At 49.8% G+C, this 26,139-nt stretch overlaps 1 protein-coding gene across 3 annotated transcripts in view; it reads left to right on the top strand.

Moving 5' to 3' along the window:
- The window catches only part of EVC (EvC ciliary complex subunit 1), a 91,761-nt gene extending 68,259 nt beyond the window's left edge, over positions 1–23,502 (top strand). The window contains exons 13-22 of one of the 3 annotated variants that reach the window (XM_068975219.1): positions 2,006–2,115; positions 6,203–6,413; positions 8,316–8,522; positions 11,236–11,380; positions 14,270–14,381; positions 18,496–18,622; positions 19,941–20,034; positions 20,974–20,976; positions 21,101–21,212; positions 21,686–23,502. In XM_068975219.1, the coding sequence (XP_068831320.1) occupies positions 2,006–2,115; positions 6,203–6,413; positions 8,316–8,522; positions 11,236–11,380; positions 14,270–14,381; positions 18,496–18,622; positions 19,941–20,034; positions 20,974–20,976; positions 21,101–21,212; positions 21,686–21,770 (1,206 nt within the window). In that variant the 3' untranslated portion in view covers positions 21,771–23,502. The remainder of the gene's footprint in view (positions 1–2,005; positions 2,116–6,202; positions 6,414–8,315; positions 8,523–11,235; positions 11,381–14,269; positions 14,382–18,495; positions 18,623–19,940; positions 20,035–20,973; positions 20,977–21,100; positions 21,213–21,685) is intronic. The other 2 variants (XM_068975217.1, XM_068975218.1) reach the window with 2 other exon arrangements.
- The last annotated feature ends 2,637 nt before the right edge of the window (positions 23,503–26,139 follow it).

Genomic DNA, 26,139 nt, shown 5'->3' with positions numbered 1-26,139 from the left:
ATTTGAGTTTCTGCTATTCTTTTTAGTGCATCAGTTGTGTGGCCTGGGACCTCACAAGATGTTCACAGACAAAGCCACACTGAAGATGAGCTAACATCCAGAATTACGAACACACAGGGAACAATCTGCCATAAGTGAGAGCCAGCACATACAGCAAGCACCAAGTGTAGACCACAAGCACCAAGAAATTCAGATGGAGAGACTATTAGAGAGCACTTATAAAGGAAGTATGTTTGAAACAATAAGAAAAAAAAAAACCAAGAGGAATTACTAGCATAAAAACAAGACATGATATGAAAAGATGGCATATTTAAAAACTATATACTTTTATGAATGAAAATTGTAATCATGAAAACAGAAATTTAATGGATGTTAAATATCAAATTCAATGTTGTTGAAGACACAATGTGTGAACTAGGAGATAAAGGTGAGAAAGTAGTTCAGAATATGACATGGAGGGCTAAAGAGATGGAAAAAATGAGAGATTAGGAGGCATGGGCAGAGAAGGCAGTGGTATCCCACTCCAGTACTCTTGCCTCGAAAATCCCATGGATGGAGGAGCCTGGTGGGCTGCAGTCCATGGGGTCGCTAAGAGTCAGACATGACTGAGCGGCTTCACTTTCACTTTTCACTTTCATGCATTGGAGAAGGAAATGGCAACCCACTCCAGTGTTCTTGCCTGGACAACCCCAAGGACAGGGGAGCCTGGTGGGCTGCCGTCTATGGGGTCACACAGAGTTGGACACGACTGAAGTGACTTAGCAGCAGCAGGAGGTATGGGAATAGAATGTGAAAGTCCTGGGGGTACTTCCTTAGTGTTCGAGCAATTCTAGAAGGAGAGAATGGAGAGAATGAAAGAGAGATAATATTGAAGCTGATAATGGATAAGAAATTTTCAGAAGTGCTGACAGTCATGAATCCTAAGGTAAGAGAAATGTTGATTAACTTTGGATTTGTGGAATCAGGAATATATGTTAAAATTTTTTAATGTAGATAGAATAGAAATAGAATAGGTAACTTTCAAAGCAGTAGAAGAGAACAGTAGTGATAACATAAAGATCCCCTTTAGAATAAAAGCTACAGGGTGCCTAAAAATAAATCTGACCAGTGTTTATAAGAGCTTAATAGAGAAGACTTCCCTGTAGCTCAAACGGTAAACAATCTGCCTGCGAGGCAGGAGACCAGGGTTTGATCCCTGGGTTGGGAAGTTCCTCTGGGAAAGGGAATGGCAATCCACTCCAGTATTCTTTCCTGGATAATTCCATGGACAGAGAAGCCTGGCAGGCTACAGTTCGTGGGGTCACAAAGAGTCGGACATGACACAGTCCAGTGGAGAAGTTTATAAAATGTTATTGAAAGGATAAAGAATTGAGAAAAAGGCTTTATTCTTGGATAGGAAAATTCAATTTCTATAAATAAGTCTATGAATTTAATCTAATTACAAAATGAATCCCCAAAAAGCTTTTTCCCAAACTTGATATACAGACCCTAAGATTCATGTGTGAAGAAAAGGAACCAAGAATAGCTAAGACAGTTTTGTACAAAAGAATATGGGAAGACGTGCTATAGCAGCTATGAACTCTTGTTATAAGTTGCAGAACTTAAAGTGTGATGTCCTGGTACAGACAGACCTGCAGAATTAAAGAGCCTGGAATGAGATTCATGTGCACATGGAAACTATGTCAGACAAAGTGGCATGACAGGCCAGTCATAAGAAGATAGATTATATCAGAAATGGTGCTGGGACAATTCTTGGAGTAGGAAATGACAACCCACTCCAGTATTCTTGCCTGGAAAACTTCATGGACAGAGGAACCTGGTGGGCTACAGGCCATGGGGTTACACAGAGTCAGACACGCCTGAAGTGACTTAGCACATAAGAGAAAAATTAATTAAATCAAAAGAGGGATTTTTAAAAATAAGAAACAAAAAGTATGATCTGACAAAGCACTGATGGATGAAGTGAACTTGAGGTTGACCCCTGTCCCTCTGTTGTGGGGTTTAGGTGTGGACGGAGGAGTATGCACTGTCCACTCTGCTACAGACACACCTGAGAGATGACCATGAGAACATCATCCACCGAGTCCTGGGCCAACTTGGCAGCCTCAGTGAAGAGTGAGTACAACTTTGTGTACGCTGGGGGCCTTCTGTGCAGTGTGATGCTCCATTCTAGCCTCTGTGTCCTCATCTGTAAGTTAGCTCCCACCCCCCTGGGCCTCCCTTACAGTGTGGTTTTGAGAACAACCAAATTATAAACATGAATATGAAATACACAGTGATAGCAGAGTGCCATGTATGAAAGGTTGAAGTCAGACCTGGTGTGGGCACATGAATTGTTCTTACCCTCAATTTTCTCATCCATAAAATGGGGCTAACAATACCTACTTCATAGAGTTGTCTTTCATAGAAACTTTTAAAACACCTTTTGTGAGGTATAGTTTACATACATTATTTTTAAGAGTACAATTCAATGATTTTTAGTTAATTTTAAGAGTTCTGCACCCATCACCACGATCCAATTGTAAAACACTTCCATCACTCCAAAAAAGACCACTTTTGCCCATTTTCAGTCATTCCTCATTTATTAACAAATTTTATATTTTAAAATATTCTTTCTTTAGTTATTAATGTGGTATCACTTTTTCAGCTTCCTGAAATATATTTCTTTTTCCTTATTTTACATAAGAAAAATTATTTAGATATAGCTAATTTTCTAGTTGCCCAGTCCTTTCCAGGAAATTATTTTGTGTATATATCAAGAAGCATGTGGATAGCTGTATTGTTGGATAGGTATCAGGAGTAGGGAGAATCTGGTGAGCAAGTTAAGGACAGTAGTGAGCAATTGGAAGATTTATCTAGTCTCAAAACTATGTCTTTTAATAGTTCTAATATTTAGTCCATTTATATTTAATGTACAACTTTATGGTAATATATTTAGATTTTTAATCTATCTCCTTTCTGTTTTATGTTTTTCCAATCTGCTCTATGTTCCTTTTCCTCTCCTTTCTTACCTTATTTTGGTTTCAGTTCAGTTCAGTTCAGTCGCTCAGTCATGTCCGACTCTTTGCAACCCCATGAATCGCAGCACGCCAGGCCTCCCTGTCCATCACCAACTCCCGGAGTTCACTCAGACTCACGTCCATTGAGTCAGTGATGCCATCCAGCCATCTCATCTTCTGTCGTCCCCTTCTCCTCCTGCCCCCAATCCCTCCCAGCATCAAAGTCTTTTCCAATGAGTCAACTCTTCACATGAGGTGGCCAAAGTACTAGAGTTTCAGCTCTAGCATCAGTCCTTCCAGTGAACACTCAGGACTGATCTCCTTTAGGATGAACTGGTTGGATCTCCTTGCAGTCCAAGGGACTCTAAAGAGTCTTCTCCAACACCACAGTTCTTTTGGTTTAGGTGTTTTATTATTTTCTATTTTCTCTCTCTAATTTAGTTTTTAGTTATATATTATATATATAGTATATATATATAATATATATATTATATACTAATAATTTACCTTATTAGTTATATATTCTTTACTGTGATTTTAATGGTTCAGAGATTTTGAATTGCATCCTTTGTGTGCCAAAATATAGCATACGTTAACATGTTCCTTCTTTCAAGACAGTAGAATGCTTTATTTCCATTAGTTTCTCTCTCACAGAGGAAAAATGCTTTTCTTATTGGGCAGTTTACATAAAGAATCTGCCTGCAATGCGGGAGACCTGGGTTTGATCCATGTGTTAGGAAGATCCCCTGGAGAAGGGAAAGACTGCCCACTCAAGTATTCCAGCCTAGAGTATTCCATGGACTACAGTCCATGGGGTTGCAAAAAGTTGAACATGACTGAGAGACTTTCACTTTCACGTTCTTTGTACATTTGCAACTCCACAAGATACTGTTTTTGGTTTATGCAGTCAGTATTCATTTAGATTGACACTTTATGTTGCTCTTGATTCTTTCCTGCATCTTTTAAGTGTCCACCTAGGAGTATATCTTTTTGTATGAAGGTTCTGTTTATTTTAGATACTGACAGATTTTCTTAAATTCTGTTTGTCTGAAAATGTCTATCTCCGTTTTTGAGGAATGTTTTCATTGGGTGTAAAATCCTAGTTTAGCTGTCTTTTAAATACTTTTAAAGAAATCTTTTGTTTCTGATTTCAGTTGTTTCTGATTGCTTTTAAGATCTTCTTTTGTTCTTTGGTTTTCATCATTTTATTATAATATGCCTAAACATGGATGTGGGTTTTTGTGCATTTCCTGTTTGTTTTTACTAAATCTGTAGTGATCCTTGAATCTGTAATTTGCTATCATTGATCGGTTTTTTAAAATTCCGAATCTTTATCTCTTTAAATATTCCTTCTGCTTATTCTTTTCCTACTCTTCCTGGGAATGCAGTTTTATGTTTATTAGATTTTTTTACCTTAGGTTATTTGTCTGTTATATGCTATTCTGTATTTTTGTTCCTTGTAGTTCAGTCTAGATAGCTTGTTCTGGCTCTCTTCCCCTTCACACTGTCCTCAGTTGTGTCTTATCTGCTGTTCAGTTCATCTACTGAATTCTTAATGCTGGTTACTGTGTTTTTAGTTCTAAAATTTCCACTTTATTTTTGTCATAGTTTCCAGTTTTCTGATCAGATTCATCTTATTTAATTTCCTGAACATATTCATTATAGCTGACTATTTTAATATCAAGTATCTTGTGGGTATGTTTCTATTGTCTGGTGTTTTTTTTTTTCCTTTATTTTTGGTCAGTTCTTATCTGTTTGCAAGTCTGGTTATTTTTATTGAATGCTAGACAGTGTTATTAAAAAATCGTAGTAATAACTTAGGACTTTGAATGATGGGATCTTCCTCCAGATAGGATTTATCTTACTTGCAGCAGGGATTTCAGACAGTGGCAGATCAACCACTCCACTGGTGAATTTAGCTGATTCAAAGTTAGGTCTTTACAAGGGGTGATTTCTTATTTTTAGGAGTGTTTGCTGGTTCTCTCCTCCTTGGTAAACTGACTGACAGTTTTCTGTTCCACTTTTCAGGCTGTAAGAAAATACCTCAAGTTATAAAACCAAATATTGAGCCTCTCTAAACCAGAGTTTCCTACTTGACTCATTGAGATAGGAACTCATAAATAGTTCATGATTTCAGTTCTGAATGTTAATTTTGAGAGTCATGTAAGAAATTTGAGTGGATATGTACTGAAGGCAACTGTATATATGCATCTGAATCTTGAGGCAGAATGTGATAAAGTTAAAAAGGTTAATCAAAGGACAGATGACTGACTGTAACTCAAGTGGGCACCCACATCTAAAAGGATGGGCAGCAGAAGATGGGATAATTTTAACCTGTTGCCTCTGGAAAGGTTCCCTGTGGGGTGTCTCTTAGTGGGTCAGTGTATTAGTCAGGGTTCTCCAAACAGAGCCAATAGAAGATATAGTACTGGTGATAAAGTAGAGATATAGGTGGGCTTTCCAGGCGGCACTAGTGGTAAAGAGCTTCCCTGCCAATACAGGAGACATGGGAGACACGAGTTCAATCCCTGGGTCGGGAAGATCCCCTGGAGGAGGGTGTGGCAACCCACTCCAGTATTCTTGCCTAGAGAATCCCATGGACACAGGAGCCTGGAGGGCCACAGTCCATAGAGTTGCAAAGGGTCAGACACAACGGAAGCAACTTAGCATGCATGCATACGTACAGGTATAGAGAAGCTGAGAAGTCACAAGATCCACAGTAGGCAAGCTGGAGACTCAGGAGAACCAATATGCAATTTCAGTCCCAAGTTCAAAGGCCTGAGAACTCGGGGGGCTAATGGTGTGACATCCAGTTTGAAGGTCAGCAGTTCCAAGACCCAGGAAAAGCCAATGTTCCAGTTTAAGTACAAAGAGAAGGAAGTACAAAAGAAAACCATGTCCCACTCAAGCCAGGCAGGCAGGAGGAGTTGCCCCTTACTCGTGGTTAAGTGGGCCATTTCATCTCTTCAGATCTTCAACTGATTGGACAAGGCCCACCCACTTTAGGGAGGACCATCTGCTTTACTCATTTATTCGTTAATCTCATCCAGAAACACCCTCACAGCAGCTCTCAGAATGATATTGGATCAGCTGTCCATTCAGCCCATGGCCTAGTCAAGCTCACACATAAAATTAACCACCACACTCAGTGAAGCCAGGAACACTCACCCCCCACCCCAACCTCCTCTCCACTGTCTCCAAAGGTCCACTCAGTGCATCCTGCAGGGGCACGGACTGCTCCTGCGCTCAGCTCTCCGGAGGCTGGCTCTCCGCAGCAGCGCCATCACCACCCTGGCCCAGATGAGGCTGTCGGGGAAGAAGAGCCTTCTCCAGGAGCTGCGGGAACAACACGCCCTGGAGCAGGGCTCCTCCCAGTGTCTGGATGAGCACCAGTGGCAACTGCTCAGAGCCTTGGTAAGACCGTGCCTCAGCCCCCTGCCCATCCCAGAACAGGAATGCCGCTTCCTTGGCTTCCGGGTTCCAGTCTGGTTTAGTCAAAGCCCCAATCCTGGAGACTTCTCTGGTGGTGGCTAAGATTCCTTGCTCCCAGTGCACTAGGGGCCTAGGTTCAATCTCTGGTCAGAGAACCAGATCCCACATGCTGCAACTAAGAGTTTGCATGCTGCAACTGAGAGAAAAAAATGAAAGATCTTGCATGCTTCAACTAAAAATATCCTGCAAGCTGCAATGAAAATTGAGGCTCCTGTGTGCCACAGTTAGGACCTGGTGCGGCCAAATAATTAAATGAGTGCTTAGTTGCTTAGTCATGTCCGACTCTTTGTGACCCCTTGGACTGTAGCCCACGAGGCTTCTCTGTCCATGGGATTTTTCAGGCAAGAATACTACAGTGGGTTGCCATTTTCCCACTCTCCTGTGTCTCCTGCATTGTAGGCAGGTTCTTTACCCACTGAGCCATCAGAGAAGCCCCCAAGTAAATAAATAAATTTTTAAACAAGCAATGGAGACAGTGGCACAATAGGTACCCCCTGTTGAGGGCACTCAGTATGCCCAAAGCTTGCAGTGTATATGATAATGACAATTATACTAAAGTTGCACAAGAAGTCAGAACACAGATAGGTACAGTCATCATCAGGGGTTGAGAGAAGAGGGCTCTGTGGTCTGTTTTAAGGTCTTCACAAATCTAAAGAAAGACTGTGAATTGCAGGGCTGGGGTTTAAACCCAAACAGTCTGACTCCAGGGCTCCTATAGCCACTGAGCTGTATGAGCAGCTGATGTTTTTTGACCTACGAGTGAGGGACAAGCTCACCGTCTCTTTTTCTCGGCCCCGGAGAACTTGGTGGGAAGCAGGCAGCACTTCCTGCCCTTCCTCCAACTCCCCACCCTCCTTCTCCAACCCCTATTCCTTCAAGAGATGGACTCCCCATGGGCCCTGTGTTGGCTTCCATGATGTCCCAGACTACTCTCAGACTCAGATGTGACTGAAGAACCTCTCTGCTGTGTGACTTTTAGAAAGTTGCTCGGCGTCTCTGCTCCTCTGTGTCCTCATCACTCCTGGTGTTCAGGTCTCAAAGTGTTTGGGGTGAATGAGTAAGTTCTTGTACATGTAAAGAGCCATGGATGGCACTGGGCAAATTGTTGCTGCTACTGCTAAGTCGCTTCAGTCGTGTCTGACTCTGTGCGACCCCATAACGGCAGCTCACTAGGCTCCGCTGTCCCTGGGATTCTCCAGGCAAGAACACTGGAGTGGGTTGCCATTTCCTTCTCCAATGGATGAAAGTGAAAAGTGAAACTGAAGTCGCTCAGTTGTGTCTGACTCTTAGCGACCCCATGGACTGCAGCCCACCAGGCTCCTCCACCCATGGGATTTTCCAGGCAAGAGTACTGGAGTGGGGTGCCATTGCCTTCTCCAGGGCACACTGTTGGTGCTCAATAAATGCCCAAAGGGATCATCAAGATCCCCAGGCTCATCCACTGTGTACAAGTTTTTGCCAGCCCAGAGGTGCCCACTTCCTACCCCTTCTCCAACCTTCCTGGGACCCCGGGCAGGGCCGACCCCACCTCCTGGTTTGGTCCTGACCAGAGCATCCGTTGACTTCCCTGGAGCTCATATGGTAAAGAATCTGCCTGTGATGCAGGAGACCAGGGTTCAGTCCCTGGCTCAGGAAGATCCTCTGGAGCAGGGAATGGCAACCCACTCCAGTATTCTTGCTTAGAGAATTCCATGGACAGAGAAGCCTGGCGGGCTACAGTTCGTGGGGTCGCAGAGTCAGACACGACTGAGCAACTAACACACACGCAGAGCATCCATGCAGGCGACAGGGGTCTCCAATCTTCTCCCCGCCCAACTTTTCCAGGAGGCACGTGTGCTGGAGGAGGCCGGCAGGCTGGAGGAGGAGGCACAGCAGACGCGCCTGCAGCTTCAGCAGCAGCTCCTGGCTGAGGCCCAGGAGGTCGGGCAGCTGCTTCAGCAGCACACAGAGCGTGCCATCAGGCAAGCGCTGCTGAGCCACGCACGGAACACAGCCTCCAGGAGCCGGGCCAAGGACATGGACGACTTCAAGGTGCGGGGCCACCCCAGCCTCTGGGGAGCCCGGGGGACTAGAGGCAGGGGTCAGGGGCGAACAAGAGGAGGGATTTGAGCAGAGCAGCAGCCAGGCCTGCCCAGGAGCCTCGGGCCCTGCAGAGCTCTTTGCCTCTGAGCTGCCTTTTCCCCCTACCCTGTAAGAGGGAACGCCTGCCCCATGGAGCGGTGAGGATTTCTGCCGCTGCCCGGCCCTGTCTCCTGTCCTTCTGAGCACCAGCTCAGTCCTTGCAGCGGCTCCGAGAGGAATGTCATTTCAGCCAGAGCCTCCCAGTGAGTCAGTGGCAGAGAACAGAGTCTGAGCCTAAGTCCCTCCCCGAGAGGCAGGCCCTCCCTGCCCTTGGCCACCTCTGTGGGAACCTGAGCACTGGTGGAGTTGTCCCTGATTGCTGACCATTTCTGCTAACATCAGTCTGACCTGAGTAAGCCATGGTTTTCTCCTTGCACTGAGTTATGACAAACCGCAGGAGTGAAAACTGCCTTCGTAAGAAGTGACGTGGGCATTGCCCTTCTAAGTCAATGGAGGGGTGGGTGCGTGGGGCTTTGACTGCCTCATCTCACTGGGCTCTTATCACAGCCCTTGCCTGGAAAGGATAATTTTTCTTCCCATTGTTCAGATGGGAAGACTGAGGAGTTTCACTGGGCGGAAGACATGCTTAAAGCCTCCCAGCCGCAGTGAGTGGCTGGGACTGGAGGCTGGTCATGCCTGGAATGACCAGCACGTGCTTGGCTTCTCCTTGCCTGCCTCCTCCCCCAAGCTGTGAGAAAAGGCAGGGGGCCCCCATGTGTTGCAGATCTCAGCAGACAGCGTCTGTGGCTGGTACCCACGGGAGGTGTTTTAGATTTGGGCTGGCAGCAGACCCATCTGGGATGTGCCAGGACCCTCGAGGGCACTTCCGTGAGTCCCTTCACTTACATAAAGCCACTCACCTGCACAGCAGAGAGATTGGCCCCTCAATTCTGAAACACCCCATCTGGTTCCAAATCTCTTGTGTCTGCCACACTTCCTCATCCAGACCTCAGGGCTAGTGATGCTGGGAGAGTCTCTTCCCTCTCCTAAAACCTTACAGCTCTGACCTAATCAATGGTTGTTACGCGAAAACAGAATGAAATGCACGTGTGGCACGTCTTGTCCTCGGCTTCTCCAGAGGACTCTGAGTCAGGGTTAAATAACGGACCCCCACCAGACACACACCCACCAGAAAGAACGTGGGCCCAGTGTCTGGAAGGATGTTCTTTGCTGGACCTCTGTTCACAGGGCCCCTTGGCCTTGGGCCCTGTGGCCGGTGCTGGGACAGAGGAGCCAGGCAGCCGCATTCCTGCCTTCAGGGAGCTTACCGTCTACTGGAAGAGGACACGCTAACCTTGAGAAGTTGTACTGCATGGGAGCTGAGATGCAGGCAGTGCCGAGGGGGATCGAGAGAGGGCTGAAATGTTGGAGATTCTAGAGCAAATGTGTTTGCTGACTTGACTTGACTTTCCAGCCAGAAAAACTGGGGAGGAGGAGAGGAGGGTGGCCGGGATGGAGGCCCTGGAGAAGGGAGGAGGGCTGCAATGCAGAGGGGTGGAGATCACCCCCCTGTGGCAGGAGGCTAGAGGGACAGAAGCTGTGATGTGCAGGTGGGTTTGCTTGGGGAGAAGAGGGACTTCCTGTCTTCTGCGTTACACGTGCTAAATAAAATCCAAGGAAGGCTGTCAGTGGGAGCTCCTGACCGGAAGTGCAAGGCCAGAGCTCAGAGTCCTTGGGGGCAAAGTCAGATGTGAATGTTGGATGGAGAGGAAGAGAGAAGCGGCTGCAGTAAGGGAGGAACAGGACTTGGGGGTGAGGAGACGGGCTCTCATCTCCTCTGCGTCCTGAGCTGCAGCCCTCCTCACCGCCACGGCTTCCATCCATGCCGGCACGTCAGGGTGTATTTCTCAGCCCTACGAACATAAGGAATCACTCAACAATAATGAATGGGCATTTTTTTTTTCTTGCCCAAAGCTTGAAGCCATTCAGTAAATGTTTGCTGAAATGGGGACTCGAACCTGACCTTTGCCCATCATCTCATGAGGTAAAAGGTAATGACTTTACAAGTGCCCAACCAACATGTCCCCAATGATGGGGCATCCCAGCGTTTCTTCTCCATTCTGCTTTGGGTCCAAAGGTGTGTCATTGAAGACTGCGTATAACTGCAAGTGACAGAAATCTGTGCTTAAATAAATAGAAGTTACTGATCTCACATAACAAGAAATGTGGTGGTTCCAGGCTGGCACAGAGGATCAGTGATGTGACCAAGGACCAGCCTCTTTCTTTCTGATCCGTCATTCTTGGTGTTGGTTTTGTTGCCTCATGGTCTCAAAATGGCTACTGCTGCTCCAGACATCAGTCTGTGTCCTGGCCAGAAAAGGGAAACAGCAAAGTCTATCACCCTCACCAAGGCTTTGCTTAATGTTGGGAAAAGGGAAGCCCTCAACAGATTCTCCCTAACTTTGCATCTCACTGGTCAGAACTGAGTCATACACCCAGTGTCAGACCATCCCTGACCAAGGAAAATAAGATTATTAATGCTGGTTTAAACCAGCCAGGTACTCGCTACCTGCTCTGAACCAGCGAAGTTTGGGAGCAAGTGGACTATGGGAGCCAGGACTGTGTTGGCCGTAGCTGGCTCTGTGTGTGCCCTCTACTAAGACTTTTCCCCTCCTGCCCACAGAGAACGCTGATGGAGGCAGCCGTGGAGAGCGTCTACGTGACCAGCCCTGGCATCGGTCGGCTCGTGCAGGCGTATTACCAGCAGATTGGGAGGGTCATGCAGGACCACGAGGAGAGAAGGCTGCAGCATCTGAAGGCCCTGCAGAGTATGGCGCCCTCCACGAGGAAGCCCTGCCAGCAGCGAGCCAGATGTGCTCTTAGTTGGGGACGGGGCGGGATGTCAGCGTTTTCAAATGGTTATTTAAGGGGGTTTAATTTTTTTATGTTTTATGTATTTATTTACCCTTGCCTTGTCCCCCAAACCACCTTGAAGCCACCTTGGCTTCCCTGGTGGCGTAGATGGTAAAGAATCTGCCAGCAATGCAGGTTCAACTCCTGGCTGGGAAGATCCCCTGGAGAAGGGGGTGGCTACCCACTCCAGTATTCTTGCCTGGAGAATCCCATGGACAGAGGAGCCTGGTGGGCTGCGGTCCATGGGGTCACAGAGAGTCAGACACGACTGGGCAACTAACACTTTCAATGACAATGACTTGTCCCCCAAAGGCTTTTGAAAAAGCACTTAAAGAAACATATCTATACAGTACAACAGAATTTTTTTTTTAAGAAGATGAATCAGGACAAGGAGGGGACAGTGAGATGGAGTTAAGGTTCTGTCATCGTCTGGGACATATGTGAGCACATTCCTACTTAAGAGGGGACATGTGTTTGCCTCTGGGCTTCCTGGTGGCCAAAGAGATAGAAGTTCCCTCAATTTAAGCTGTCATAGTGACAATGAGTAAGAACAGGCCAATGGCCCATATGTGGGCACATTTACACATGAGAGCCAGTTTTTCCCTGGGCTCTCGTACGAGGCCACCCGGGGGGTGGAGCAGACCAGACCCCCAGGGCCAGCAAGAACATCATTGAGTAACAGACAAATACCAGTTCCTTAAAGTCCCTTCTTATAACAGTCCTCCCTGCACCTGGGGCTTTGGGGCAGGGTAGAATCCCATTTTCTCCGATGGGTTTTTCCTGGATTGTCCACAATCTCTAGACAAAGGATGGGCAGCCAGTCCTGGGAACAGGTCTTCCGTGAATCTTATTTTTCTCAATGAGCTCAGCTGCTGCTTTTTTCTTGCCCTGGCCCTGGGGAACTAGAGCTCTACATTCAAATAAAATCTGGGACCTGCCCAGAAATCTGCCAGCAGGCTACAGATACTTCCTGATGGTTTTCTCAAGTAAGGGTAGGTCTCCTTCAGCAGGAGGCAGACATGATTGATCGTCCCTGTGGAACATTCAGGAACCGGGGTGTTCACATCCCCTCTCTAAGCCTCAGTTTCCCGACTTGTGGGGCCAGGCTCAGGCTCACCCTTCATGCATCCTCTCAGCTCTAATTTCCTTCTTCCCTGATACCCCAACTTAATGAGAGGATTTCTCAGCAAGTGCCTTAAAATGATATAACTTGATCACATGAACTCCTTTTTTCATTGTCAACTATTAGAGAGTCCTAGAATGCTATGCCCCTGGGGATCATCCAGGATGGACCTTTCTATTAATTCTAGAAAGCTTGGATCCAAAGGAGTTCAGTGGCCTGTTGACATCTCATAGCTCAGTCAGTATGGCAACTAGGTGAGTGTAACTGGATAAACGTAGCGGCTTCTTGCCTGGAGAATCCCAGGGACAGGGGAGCCTGGTGAGCTGCCGTCTATGGGGTCGCACAGAGTCGGACACGACTGAAGCGACTTAGCAGCAGCAGCTAAGAATAAGCATGTTCTGAGATGACTAGCCCAGGTGGCGCTAGTGGTAAAGAACCTGCCTGCCAGCGCAGGAGACAAAAAAGAGACTTGGGTTCGATCCCTGGGTCAGGAAGATCCCCTGAAGAAGGTCATGGCAACCCACTTGTCTGGTGAATCCCATAGACAGAGGAGCCTGGTGGGCTACAGTCGATGGGGTCACAAGGAGTCAGACACGACTGAGACGACTTAGGACACAGCATGCACAAGATGACTAGGAAATATGAAATAGATATATATATGTTGAAATCTGAAAAAAAATATATATATATATATTGTTATGGCTGTGGTCCATAAATAAGCAGTTAATTCAGGTAGTAGTAAGAATCCAGTAGAAAATAATTTTGATCGTCTGTTTCAAAATATACCGTTGTTTTAAATAATAAAAAAAGAAGAGGAAACATAGACTAGTATACCTCAGACTCAGAAACCAAACCTCTCAGCTCCTTGGAAAGCACCCAGTTCAGCACCCACGTCTGTAGGACTCACTGCATGTGTACAGCGCTTTGTGTAGGATGATTTTCTTTCCTGGTGTGGACTTTTGACCATTTTTGGTGGCCTTTTAGTGTTGACCCTTTCATATTAGGCTTTCCTTTCTCCTGATACTTACAAGAAAGCAGGGCTGAGCAGATGCAGGCAGAGCTGGGGTACTGCCCTCATTGGTGCATGAGGTATGATGGAAATTGTGGCTTCCTCGTGCAGACGATGCCCTTCCCAGGGTGAACCAAGGAGCCGGTAAACAGCACACCTGACAGCAGGTGTGTCCTGCTCACCTCGGCCCCCCAGCACCTGGCCCCCTCCCAGCACAGTGTCAGTCCTTCACACACCCACCTTGATCACTGTGTCCTGCTCACCTCGGCCCCCCAGCACCTGGCCCCCTCCCAGCACAGTGTCAGTCCTTCACACACCCACCTTGATCATTGTGTGTCATGCGGGCTTCCCTGGTGGCTCAGCTGGTGAAGAATCCGCCTGCAGTGCAGGAGACCCTGGTTCAATTTCTCGATCAGGAAGATCTCCTGGAGAAGGGATAGGCTACCCACTCCAGTATTCTTGGGCTTCCCTGGTGGCTCAGACAGTAAGGAATCTGCCTGCAATGCAGGAGACCTGGGTTTGGTCCCTGGGTTGGGAAGATCCCCTGGAGAAGGAAACAGCTACCCAACTCCTATATTCTTGCCTGGAGAATTCCAAGGACAGAGGAGCCTGGTGGGTACAGTCCATGGGGTGGTAAAGAGACAGACACAAACGCGTGACTTTCACTTTCAGGTGAGAGAATGGAAGATTACAAGCTGCGGAAAAAGCAAGAGCTTGCCGATCCTTCGTCCGGGGCCGAGATGGTGGGTGGAGCTCAGGAAGCCTCCAGAGCTGTTCACCAGAGGTGAGGCCTCCCTGCCAGCTGAGGGTCCCCACGCTAAGGTCCCAGCCCCTGTGTGTCGCCTTTGTCTCTAATACACTCTCAGCAGCTGACCTCCTGTGCATTTGCCTGTGGGCCTGGGTCTCCTCTCCTACGTGGGAGCCCACGAACCCCCCGTCTGGTTCCCCCTCTAACTCACAGCCCCTGGAAGGAACTTTGGCACAAGGGCACAAGTCAAGGTGTGCTGAGGGCTTCATCCCAAGGTCAGAGTGGTCTTCACAGCCCTGATGTGACATCTTCTCTCTGATCCGTGCTTAGCTGAGACCCCGGGGGCAGGTGAGCCCAGGAAGCATGGTGAGGGGGCAGGGAAGGAGGAGGAGGACCGTTTCCTGCTTCTGCCATAGCAACGCCCCCCATGCCTGTAGTCACAGCCCGTGTTATCTCAGGGAGCCGAATGTCAGAAGTTAGGTGGATGCTGCTGGTTTTTCTGGGCCTCCCAGGCTAAAATCAGGGTGTTGTTGGCTGGGCTCTCGTCAGAGGCTCTGGAAGCTTCCAGGCTTCTTCAGGTGTCAGCAGAATCCAGTTTCTTGTAGAACTGAGGTTCTGTTTCCTTGTGGCTGTTGGCTGGGCCCACCCTGGCCTCCCAGGTGCCTCTATCTGGTCCTGGCATGTGGCCCCTGCATCCGGAACATTAAATCTTGCCCACGCTTGTCATCTCTTCTGCCGCATCTCTCTGACCCCAGCGGGAGAAACCTCTGCGTTTACAGACTCCAGTGATTATTGTTGTTTAGTCGCTTGGTCACGTCTGACTCTCTGCGATCCCATGGACTATACAGCCTGCCAGGCTCCTCTGTCCATGGGATTCTCCAGGCAAGAATACTGGAGTGGGTTGCCATTTCCTTCTCCAGGGGATCTTCCCTACCTAGGGATTGAACCCAGGTATCCTGAATACAGGATACAGACAGATTCTTTACCACTGAGCCACCAGGTAAGTCCCCCAATGATTTAGACCCACCTAGATAATCCAGCAAAGAAGGCAGTGGCACCCCACTCCGATACTCTTGCCTGGAAGATCCCATGGATGGAGGAGCCTGGTGGGCTGCAGTCCATGGGGTTGCTAAGAGTCAGATATGACTGAGCAACTTCACTTTTTCACTTTCATGCATTGGAGAAGGAAATGGCAACCCACTCCAGTGTTCTTGCCTGGAGAATCCCAGGGACAGGGGAGCCTGGTGGGCTGCGGTCTATGGGATCGCACAGAGTCGGACACGACTAAAGCGACTTTGCAGCAGCAGCAGCAGCAGATAATACAGGTTAATGTCCAAATCTTAAAATCAGTAACCTTAATCACCCCAGCAGAGTCCTGATTGCCATGTAACATAACATCTTCACACGTTCCAGGGATTAGGGTGTAGACACCTGTGGGGGGCGCTGTGTGACCTACCACTAGGAGAGAAAAGCCAATAAGACCTGTGACAATGAGGGGTTTCCATGCCAACTGAGGCCCAACCCCAATCTGGGCCTTCTTATGGACTCAAGGAGATGGGCATGGAAGGATGGGCATTGAGGGTCATGTATGAGCCTCTAAATCACTGAAACTAAATCACACACCTGCACCCTCACTGGGCTTTGCTTCTTTATTTTCCATAAACCCAACAGAGTTGGACCAGGGGGTGGCAGAGGCCCCAACTCTTGGGTCATTGGGGTCAAAGTGGAGCGCTTGGAGCACAAGATGTATAGAGCTCAACTTCCAATGACGCCAGCAAGGGTCTGGGAGAATCTGCAGGGTCTTGCTTGGCTCTCCAGCCCTTGAGACTGAAGCCCCGCCCTAACCAGGGGACACAGGCCCCTCCTGGGCAGTCCTGTCACTTCCCAGCATTCCCAAGAGCCAGGCCCATGGGGGAGATGATAAGTCAGCTGGATGACAGTCAAGAGTGACCAGGACGAGAGATGACGTGGGTGTGGGACTTGAGGCTGCTCACAGAAAGAAGCCACCAGGCCTCTGGCAGGCTGAACAGGGGTCCCCAAAAGTGAGGTGAAATTTGCTCAGTTGTGTCCAACTCTTTGTGACCCCGTGAACTATACAGTCCATGGAATTCTCCAGGCCAGAATACTGGAGTGGGTAACCATTCCCTTCTCCAGGGGATCTTCCCAACCCAGGGATCAAACCCAGGTCTCCTGCAATGCTTTACCAGCTGAGCCACCAGGAAAGCCCAAGAATACTAGAGTGGGCACCTATCCCTTTTCCAACAGATCTTCCCGACCCAGAAATCAGTGGATTCTTTACCAGCTAAGCTACTGGGGAAGCCAAAAGGTCCATGTCCTAAGCTCTGGAACCCATACATGCTAAGTCACTTCAGTCATGCCCGACTCTGTGAACCCATGCACTGTAGCCCGCAAGGTCCCTCTGTTCATGGGATTCTCCAGGCAAGAATACTGGAGTGGGTTGTCATGCCCTCCTCCAGGGGATCTTCCAGACCCAGGGGTCGAATCCACATCTCTTAGGCCTGCTGCATTGGCAGGTGGGTTCTTTACCGCTAAAGCCATCTGGGAAGCCCAGCTGGAACCCATACATGTGACTTTACTTGGAAAAAGGGTCGTTGCAGATGTCATTTATGTTAAAGATCTTGAGATGAGGCCATCACTCTGGCTGATGGCAAGGGAAGCAGGGGGACATCTGACCACACATGGAGAAGATGATGTGACGACAGGGGCAGACTGGAGTGATGCAGCTGCAAGCCAAGGGGTGCCGCCAGGCACCAGAAGAGGCCGGGAACAGGTTCTCCTCTAGAACCTCCATGAGGAGCACAGCCCTGTCGACTCCTCGACTGAAGATTTCTGGGCTCTTCCATGAGAAGATAGATTCTGTTGTTAGAAGCCGCTTAGTTTGGGGTCATTTGTTAGAGCAGCCCCAGCAAAGTAACGCAGCCTATTTGAAGGTGTGAGAGAGACCACACTGCAGAGCCCTGACCTCAGCTGCATCATAGTTACTTGTTTGATATCTTTCCCTTTCCTCAGCTCAAAGTAGGGCCCTATAAGGGCAGAGATTATGAGTCCGCTATTCAAAACCCAGCATCACACCTGGAAGTCTAGAAATACTTCTGTGAATCAGTGAATGAGTGGGTGGAAGGATGGATGATAGGGTCTTGTAGGATGAATAGGAGTTTACCAGAAAAAGCAAAAAAAGAGGGAAAGATATTACTGGTAGAAAGAAGGGCATGGAGCAAGAGCAGGTGGAATTTTGTGCCTTCAGATACAATCCATGGACAGCTGATGCTAAAGGTGTCTTCTGCCTTCAGCTCTAAAGTTCAGTGCCTCTCAGAAAACCAATCATAAGAAGGAAAAGACAACGGCAGAGAACAATTGTGGAAAGAGGGTGGGTGGAATTGAATGTTCCCCTTTGCTGAGGACCAGAGGAAGGTCTGCTGAGGAGGGGAGGGGGTCTCTGCTCCCGAAAGGGAGGTCGGGGGGGGGGGGCTGTCTCCAGGTCAGGGACCCTGCTTCAGCCCCAGCTCTGGCCTCTGCCACTCCCAGTAATGAGGCTGTCCTATTCAGGACTTCTCAGACTCTGCCTTCTGGGAAACAGCCTTCTGTTTTAGAGGGAGGAGCTAGGGCAATTCTGACATTTTAAAAAAAGATGGGTCCTTTCAGGGGACCATCTCACCCACTCCCCACCCTCGCCACACCCCGGAATTAAATGATTTTTCTCCTACGAAGATGCCACTTGCAGGCCAAACTCTTTGCAGGTGTGGGACTCAGGGTCTCTCCACCACCACCCCGGCCCTCTGAGCTTCTCCTGAGCTTTTCTCCTCTCTGTCCCGCGGATGTCACCAAACCACCCTGAAGATCAAGTGAAAAATCTGTCTGTGAGACTCTGTAAACTCCCTAGTGTTCATCAGAGTGCATCTGTGTTTCTGATGAGTCAGTCGCGGGGCAGAGGGAGTCGAGCTGCAACTGCGTCTCGCGTGGCTTCGATAAATCCTGCCGCCATGGTAAATCATGCCTCTCTGTTCTCCCCAAGGGCTCGGCTATCAGTCACTAGTTCCGCTGATTCAGCAGGTCCTGGCGGGAAGGTCGCGCTGGGGCTGGTGAACCCGCCGGCAGGGCAACGCTGACGGCCGCGTTCCTTCCCCCGCAGGATGTTGGCGCAGCAGAAAAAGTTCCTGGCTCAGTTCAGCGCGCATCAGCGGAGCCGCCGCGACATGCGGAGGCGGAAGGCGAGGGTCATGGACCATCTGGAAGCCCAGCTTGAGACCCAGCTACAGGTACTTGTGAAAACGCACCTGTGCCATGTGGGCAGTGGTTTACAGGGGAGTGGAAATAGTGAAAGGCCAAGCTCGTGGTCACGTGACCCGTCACGAAGGCACAGGAGCCTTCGTGGGAACCACACACGCCCTCCGGAGCCCCTTAGCCTCCACGAGTCTCCTGGGCTAATGACGCATCGGCCTTGCAGCTCGATTATGAACTTAGATTCCCCTGGGGTCTGCAGCGCCCAGCCTGGGGCCAGGCCCGGACCACTCATCAGCTTTGTCTGTAGAGCTGAAAAGAATGAGCATCTCCCTTGTATGCGAATCGCCACCCCCCTCTCGGTGTTAAGGCTGACCTTAGCATCGTTCAGGCAGCGCTGCTGGGCCCGAGGCTTGTACTTTATCTAGAACATCCAGGACGCTCATATTTCATGATGTAAAGTGGATATTTCACCCCAGAAAAATCTCCTCAGTGTGAGATGATAAGGTACGGCTATAAAGCAAAGCTGCTGCTAAGTCGCTTCAGTCGTGTCCAACTCTGTGCGACCCCATAGACGGCAATCCACCAGGCTCCCCCGTCCCTGAGATTCTCCAGGCAAGAACACTGGAGTGGGTTGCCATTTCCTTCTCCAGTGCATGAAAGTGAAAAGTGAGAGTCAAGTCGCTCAGTCGTGTCCGACTCTTAGCAACCCCATGGACTGCAGCCTACCAGGCTCATCCTCCATGGGATTTTCCAGGCAGGAGTACTGGAGTGGGGTGCCATTGCCTTCTCCGATAAAGCAAAGCAGCTGCCCTTAAAAAGAAATCAGATATTCCAGAAAGGGAGTGCTGAGCACAGTGTTGACCCATCTGAGTATTCACCAGCAAGTGTGGCTACAACAGTTCTATGACAGCCAGGGTGGTGACCCCTATTCCCTGAGGGTCTCCTATAGATAGTCCCTGAGCTGAGGGCCTTACGTTCATCTACAGCCAAGAGTGGGTTACCCCTGGCATTTTACAGGTGGGGAAACTGAGGCCCCAAGGGATCAGGCAGAGGGGGGGTTAGATCCTGGTTCTGTGCTGCCTTCACGGAGTCCCTCACACCTCAGTATTCTCATCTGTAAAGTGGGACCCACAGCCCGAGTGAGTGAGGACAGATGGCCAGCTGCCCCTGCATCCCACATGCCTCGGCCGCTCCAGGCCTCTCAGGATGCTTCTCGGGGAGACAGAGACCGCTCCACGTGGGAATGCTGTCCTGTCTCCACTCTGAGCGCGTCCACCTCGATCTGATGGAAGGGGCTTTAGAGGCGGAGCACGGCAGAGGGAGGTCCCACTGACCCTCTCTCTTCGCATCCAGGAAGCTGAACAGAACTTCATCTCAGAGCTGGCAGCATTGGCCCGGGTACCTCTTGCGGAAAGCAAACTATTTTCAAATAAACGTGGGCTCTCAGGTGAGTCATAGGAGGAACGCCCTGCAGGCTGGCTGAGCAGGAATATAGGTTCTAGCCCCCAGGTCTGCCCCCAACCGGTGTGTGACCTCAGCACCACGTGTACCCTCTCTGGGCTTTTGTGTCCTGTCTGTAGATGAGCAGGCTAGACTAGGATGCCTGCTGGACCCCTGGCCCTCCAACCTGCTATAGGTCCGCTCAGCAGCCGACTCTCATCTCTGACTCCATTTCCCCATCTGTGAAATGGGAATCATTAGTCTTTCTCCCCCTGCCAGTGGAAACTCCAGTGACATCACAGGTGTTGTGGCAAGAAGGAGGTGTGTAAAATCACAGAAGGCCAGGGACTTCCCCGGCAGTCCACTGGTTAAGGCTCTGCACTTCCCAGGCAGGGGGCGTGGGTTCGATCCCTGGTCAGGGAACTAGGATCCCACATGCTGTGTGGAGGAGGGAGGGATATATGTGCTCAGTCGTGTCCGACTCTTTGCCACCCTGTGGACTATAGCCCACCAGGCTCCTCTGTCCATGGGGACTCTCTAGGCAAGAATACTGGAGTGGGGTGCCATTCCCTTCTCCAAGGGATCTTCCCCACCTAGGGATCGAACCTGAGTCTCCTGCATTGCAAGCAGATTGTTTGCCGTCTGAGCCACCAGCGAAACTCCTTGCTGCGTGGCATGGGCAAAAAACAAAACAAAATTCAAAAATTTGGGGAAGCGCTTTAGAAAAAGAGATCACAGATCACAGGAGGCTATTAAAAGCTACAGTGCCAGCGCTGTGTTCTAAGGTTCTCACTGCTTTGGGAAGCTGCCAGGCTAGCTGGGTGTGGGATAAACACAGCAGGAGCCTGACCGACTGAGTTTGAATCCCGGCTCGGCCACCTCCCGGCCGTGTGGGTTTGGGCAAGCTCTCACCTCCCGCGAGATCTCAGTTTCCTTGTGAGTTAAGCAGGTCTAAGAGCAGTAGGTACCAAATGCACTTGGCCCCCAGAGCTCCCCAAAGAGTGCCAGGCTGGGGTGAAGCGAGGCCAAGAGAAACTACCCGAGCCAATGTCTGGTTCACGTGTCTTCATCAGAGAAGCCCTTAAGGACCAAAAGGAAGAAGCCAGCACCCCGAGAGAGAGGAGACACTGGGGGTCCCCAAGATGATGACCCTGCCTTGGGGGGCCCCACGTCAGGATCGCTCAGGTACAATGGGGCCCTTGTTGGTCTAAACCTGGGCGGGAAAACCGGCATCTCTTGCAGGTGTTGACTCAGGTCCAAGAGCTGATGGGTGATGACGGGAAGTCTTGGCGCTGTTGTTAGTGTCCAGTTTGGCTGCGTTAGCCATGATCCATCAGCATCCAGCCAGAATAGCCAGCAATCCCAGGCCTCACCAGGGCCACTGGGTTTAGACACTTCGGGATTGGCGGTAGGGTGGATCCGTCCTGGGGCACCGCAGTCCTCTGAGCGTGGATTTCTTGTTCTTTGTGGCGCTTGGATGGCCTCCCACCGAGCATAGGGGAGCTAGGAGTTTTGTTTCTTAACCGCCCATGTCAATATGCCAACTGTTTCGACAGCCCATCACTGCCTTTTCACGTGATCAGGTTGGATGCATGGCTGCACCACGACAGACCTGGAATCACTGTTCTGACCAACTGCATTTCTTCCCTATTTTTAAGCAGCAAAAGGCTGAGCCAGCAAGAAAGTGAAGTTGGTGACGGCGAGAATTCCAAGAAGATGCTAAAGAGAAGAAACCACCTGTAGCTTAAGGCTGCTCGGGATGGGCCCTGAAGACCCGGGCATTCTCTGAAGCCCGCTTGCCCCTACCCCCAGGAGGATTCGCCACCCTGGGGGTGGGGGGGAAGATGGGGTCTTCCCTCTGCCCACCGGCTTGTGCGGGGCTGGAGAATGGATGGCAGAGTCCCAGGAAACGCCTAAAAGAGTAAGGCGGACCGTACCGCCTGCGAAAGTGACAAGCTCCCAGTGTTGGGAACACATCTTTTCAAGTTTTTGTGTCTCCTCAGCTTTGAGACGTGGCTCGGTTCCTTGGGGAGCCCTTCCTTCGTGACCCTCTATAACCTCCCATTCTGCCAAGTGCTGATGCCCCCCAGACCTGCCCTCACCGAGGCTGGGTGGCCTCAGTCCCGCCTGGGGCCCTCTGCTCTCCAGCCGCCCCGTGGAGTTCTGCTGCTGGTGAAGGGTCACCAGGTGTTGATGGTGTTTTCTGGGCGAGGGCTTTTCTCCTGCACCTTCGTCACCCCCACTCCCTCTGTCCCATGCACCGTGACCACTGGCCAACCCGGATTCTCATCAGGACCCAGTCCCTTCTTTGGGCTCAGCCGGCAGCTCTGGCCTGGTCTCCATAAGGGGATCTGAGTCTCAGGTCTCATGGCATAGACCATGGAACCCCTCGCCTGTGGGCCTGTCCTCAAGGACCCATACAGGCATAATGGCACCTGCAGCAGTATCTTCTGTTGGAGACATTTAAAGCGCTAGGTAGGGGGCCCTGCCCTGGAGTAGGAAATGGCAACCCACTTCATGTTCTTGTCTAGAAAAAATCCCATGGACAGAGGAGCCTGGCAGGCTACAGTCCATGGGGTTGCAAAGAGTCAGATACGACTGAGTGACTGAACACACATGCAGGGAGGCCTTGCCCACCCTGAAGACTTCTTCTGAGAACCGTGAGGCTTTCTGCTAGACAGCTGCCTTCCCCTAAGGAGAAATGCTTCTCCCAGAGCTGGGAATATCCAGAAGCTTCCAGACCAACCACTGCCAGGAGAGGCCATTCCCACCTAGAAAGAAAATTGATCTTTTCATTGAAATCAGGGATTCTCAGTCTTGGCACTGTGGACATTTGAGGTGAGAAAATTCTTTGGAGATGGGGGCTATCTTGTGTATTATGGCATGTTTAGCATCATCAAAGAACCCACCTGCCAATGCAGGAGTCCTAAGAGATGCCGGTTCGATCCCTGGGTCGGGAAGATCCCCTGGAGAAGGGCATGGCAACCCACTCCAGTGTTCTTGCCTAGAGAATCCCATGGTCAGAGGAGGATGGCAGGCTGTGGTCCACAGGTCGCAAAAGAGTTGAGCATAACTAAAGAGACTTAGCACACATGTGGCCTCTACCCATATTGTGGGAACATTCCCAACTGTGTCAACAAAATGTGTCTCCAAACACCACCAGATGTTCCCTGAGGGGCTGGGGGGGGGTGGTCGGCATCATCCTCTGACCTAAGGCAGAGGGCGCCAGTCCCATGTGTGTCTGGGATGAGAGTTTAGCATTTCCATGAATTCCCAGTACACAGTGGGCTTCAGGTTCTAGGAGCTCCGGTCTCAGGGAGTTTCTGGACCGACCATCTGTGGTCTGAATTTATATTTCTTAAAACCCAGGTTAGTCTCTCTTAGTCAGGAAAGAGCGGCTCCTTAACAGAAGAAGGGATCCATGCTAGTTGCATCATTTGTTAAGGATATCTCCCATCAGAGCATCCTCAAATCCTAACTGGGCGGGCACCCAGTGGAGTTCCAAAATTAACCAGCAGCTCCCTCTTGTGGCTAAATAAAAATTACCTTATTCTGCAGTCTTGTAACAAGCGATGGCTTCCTTCCTGCAGTCTTCTGAGAACCTGGTTTACATAGAAATTGCTTTTGTCACGTGCGTCCTGTGCCCAGAGGTAGTCTGGAGGCAAATGCCTCCTATGTTGGGAATGTCTGATTTGACGACGAGGGTTTGGTAACTGCAGACGCCCTGACAGCACCAGAATCCTCAGAAGATCATGAGCAGCAAAGCAACCTCCACCAATCTTGCATGGGTGATGATTTTGCTTAAATGGAGCTTCCTTAGCCCAAGGGAATATGTCACATGTCACAGGCTGCTGGGCTGCTTGGCACAGTGTGGGGCACATTACTCTCCATGAAGGCTTGTGGGCTGTGTCTGTTTTCATCACATCCCAAATTGACTCTGGGAGTGTCTTTCATAATGGAATTGCCTCTGTGATCACAATGGAACATGGACTTCTGGAAGCCCCAGGACCCGCGATGGTGGGTGCAGGTGGGACAGCCAGGTGTGGAGGAGGGCTTTCAGGCCTGACACTGAGCTGCATGAGCTGCTCACCCCAGGCCAGGGGAGAGAGGAGCGGCCAGAAGGCCCTGGGGAACACATCTCAGCCACCCTCCCTCCGTTTGGGTTGTGTCCCCAGCTCTTACGGGATGTGTGTGGTTACAGTGATGGAAGGAGGTGAAATGGAAGGGGTTCATGAGGGATAGTATAATGACAAGTTTAGTGGATTAATTTTTGTGCAAATTTAGCCTCTCTCAGCTGAGTTGCTGGGATGAAGCCAAGGGGTATACAAGGTCAACAGACTCCTAGGGTTCCTCCAGCCAGCCTGGGGACTGTCTTGTTCTCATCACCTGAGGGCTGATCTTGCTACTGTTATAGAAGCCTCCTGCTCTTCCCTCTGCCCTGGACCACCCTTTTCTAATCTGTCCACACTTCCTAAAACACAGATCTGACTGCTGCTCTTCAGTGGCGATCCCTTGCTCTTAAGAGGGGAAAAAAAACAGTCTTTGACATAGGCCACGGTTCTGGTGAAGTCTGGTGTTAGCCACCCCTCAGCCCAGCTGATGCCCTCGCCTCACCCAGCATCCAGCCTGTCTCCTCTCTTGGCCTCATGCAGGCCACACCCTCTGCCTACCACATGGCCTTGCCACATGACTTTCTGCCAGGAACACTTCCGCCTCCCATCCCCTTTGCCTCATTAGCTCCTAGCCATGCTGACATCTCAACAGGGCTCACAACTTCCAAGAGTTTCCCCTGCCCTCCTTGACAATATCAGACCTTCCTCTTTCACTCTTAAGAACTGTTTCTGCTTTTTGTTGCTGGGATGGGAGAGGGGATGGTGGTAGATAACACTCTATTTCTCATCCAGGTTTGGAACCAGCTGAGATAGAGGCAAAGCAGCTACACACATCTGCATATCAGCTCTGTAACTGGTGAAGCCAAACTAGGGACTCAGTGTCCACAAAGAGCCTGTTCCTACATTCCCCTGAACTAAACCTGCCCACTCCTTCCTTCCACAGACACAGACATGGCCCCAGTCACAAGCCTCTTCCATGGGGTCACCCCCACAACAATAAGAGGAGTGGCAAGGGGACCCAGATTTGGCAGGGATTAGGGATGGGCTGGAGAGATGGGAGGGTATCTGGAACTTGTGTATTTGGGAGTTTCATAAAAAAGCCAATACAATTACAAAAGATACTAAGTGAATATATATTCAGAATGAGAGAAGATCAGAACAAATTATATTTTTAAAACTTAATGAATTCCACAAAATCACAAATACAAAAAAAAAAAAAAAAAAGTAATTTTTTAGGTCAATGAATTGCCTAACCTCTCCTCTAATTCTTTGTCCTAATGTTGCTCCACCGTGCCCCGGAGCCAACCTGCAGTGTGTGGCCTGCAGACTCGCGGGCTTCGTGTTGGTTTAGCTTGAAACTGGCTACAGTGGGAGTGTCTGCACCAGAGAAGTCGGCCCTTTGCCAGCCATCCTCCTCCTCTTCCCGTCCTTGGTCTCAGGATCGAACACTCCCCAAATCACCACCGGCTCCCTCTGCTCCCTCCTCTGTGTCCCCCACCACCTAACGAGTCCTTGTTAAAGTAAGCACCGCTGTCTGGTTACCATGAGGGGAAGGTCCAAGCATGTGCACCCAACCAGCCGCCACTTCAATGCCAACACCCCAGTCCGGGAATGGGCCATTGATTTTATTTTTTCACAAGCTTTGAATTCAGAAATAAGAGTCACAATAAGTCAGTCGTTAAGTAAAAATGGGAGTGATTACAAAGGAAAACTATGTACAAAACTTTAAAAATCTGACTGCTCCATCATCCGCCTTGGAGGGACCAGGACACGGGCACCGGGAGCAGCCGTGGCCCCACCGTCCTCAGCCCTGAATGCGGGCGGGAGACCCCTTTCTGAGGGTAAACCTGGCTCGGCCTGCAGTCCGGAGCTGGCTGGAAGGACACACACGGACCGGAAAGACATGGCGAGCTACCGGCGCCACGGAGACCAGGGTTCCTGACACAGGACGCGGATGATGCTTCTCGGTAAGCAGGTGGGCGTGGGGGGCTCTCTCGGCT

Source organism: Capricornis sumatraensis, chromosome 7, assembly GCF_032405125.1.
Source record: "Capricornis sumatraensis isolate serow.1 chromosome 7, serow.2, whole genome shotgun sequence".
In the NCBI taxonomy this organism is placed as follows: domain Eukaryota; kingdom Metazoa; phylum Chordata; class Mammalia; order Artiodactyla; family Bovidae; genus Capricornis; species Capricornis sumatraensis.
Note: the sequence above shows the minus strand (reverse complement) of the source record. Positions and strands in the feature narration are given on the sequence as shown.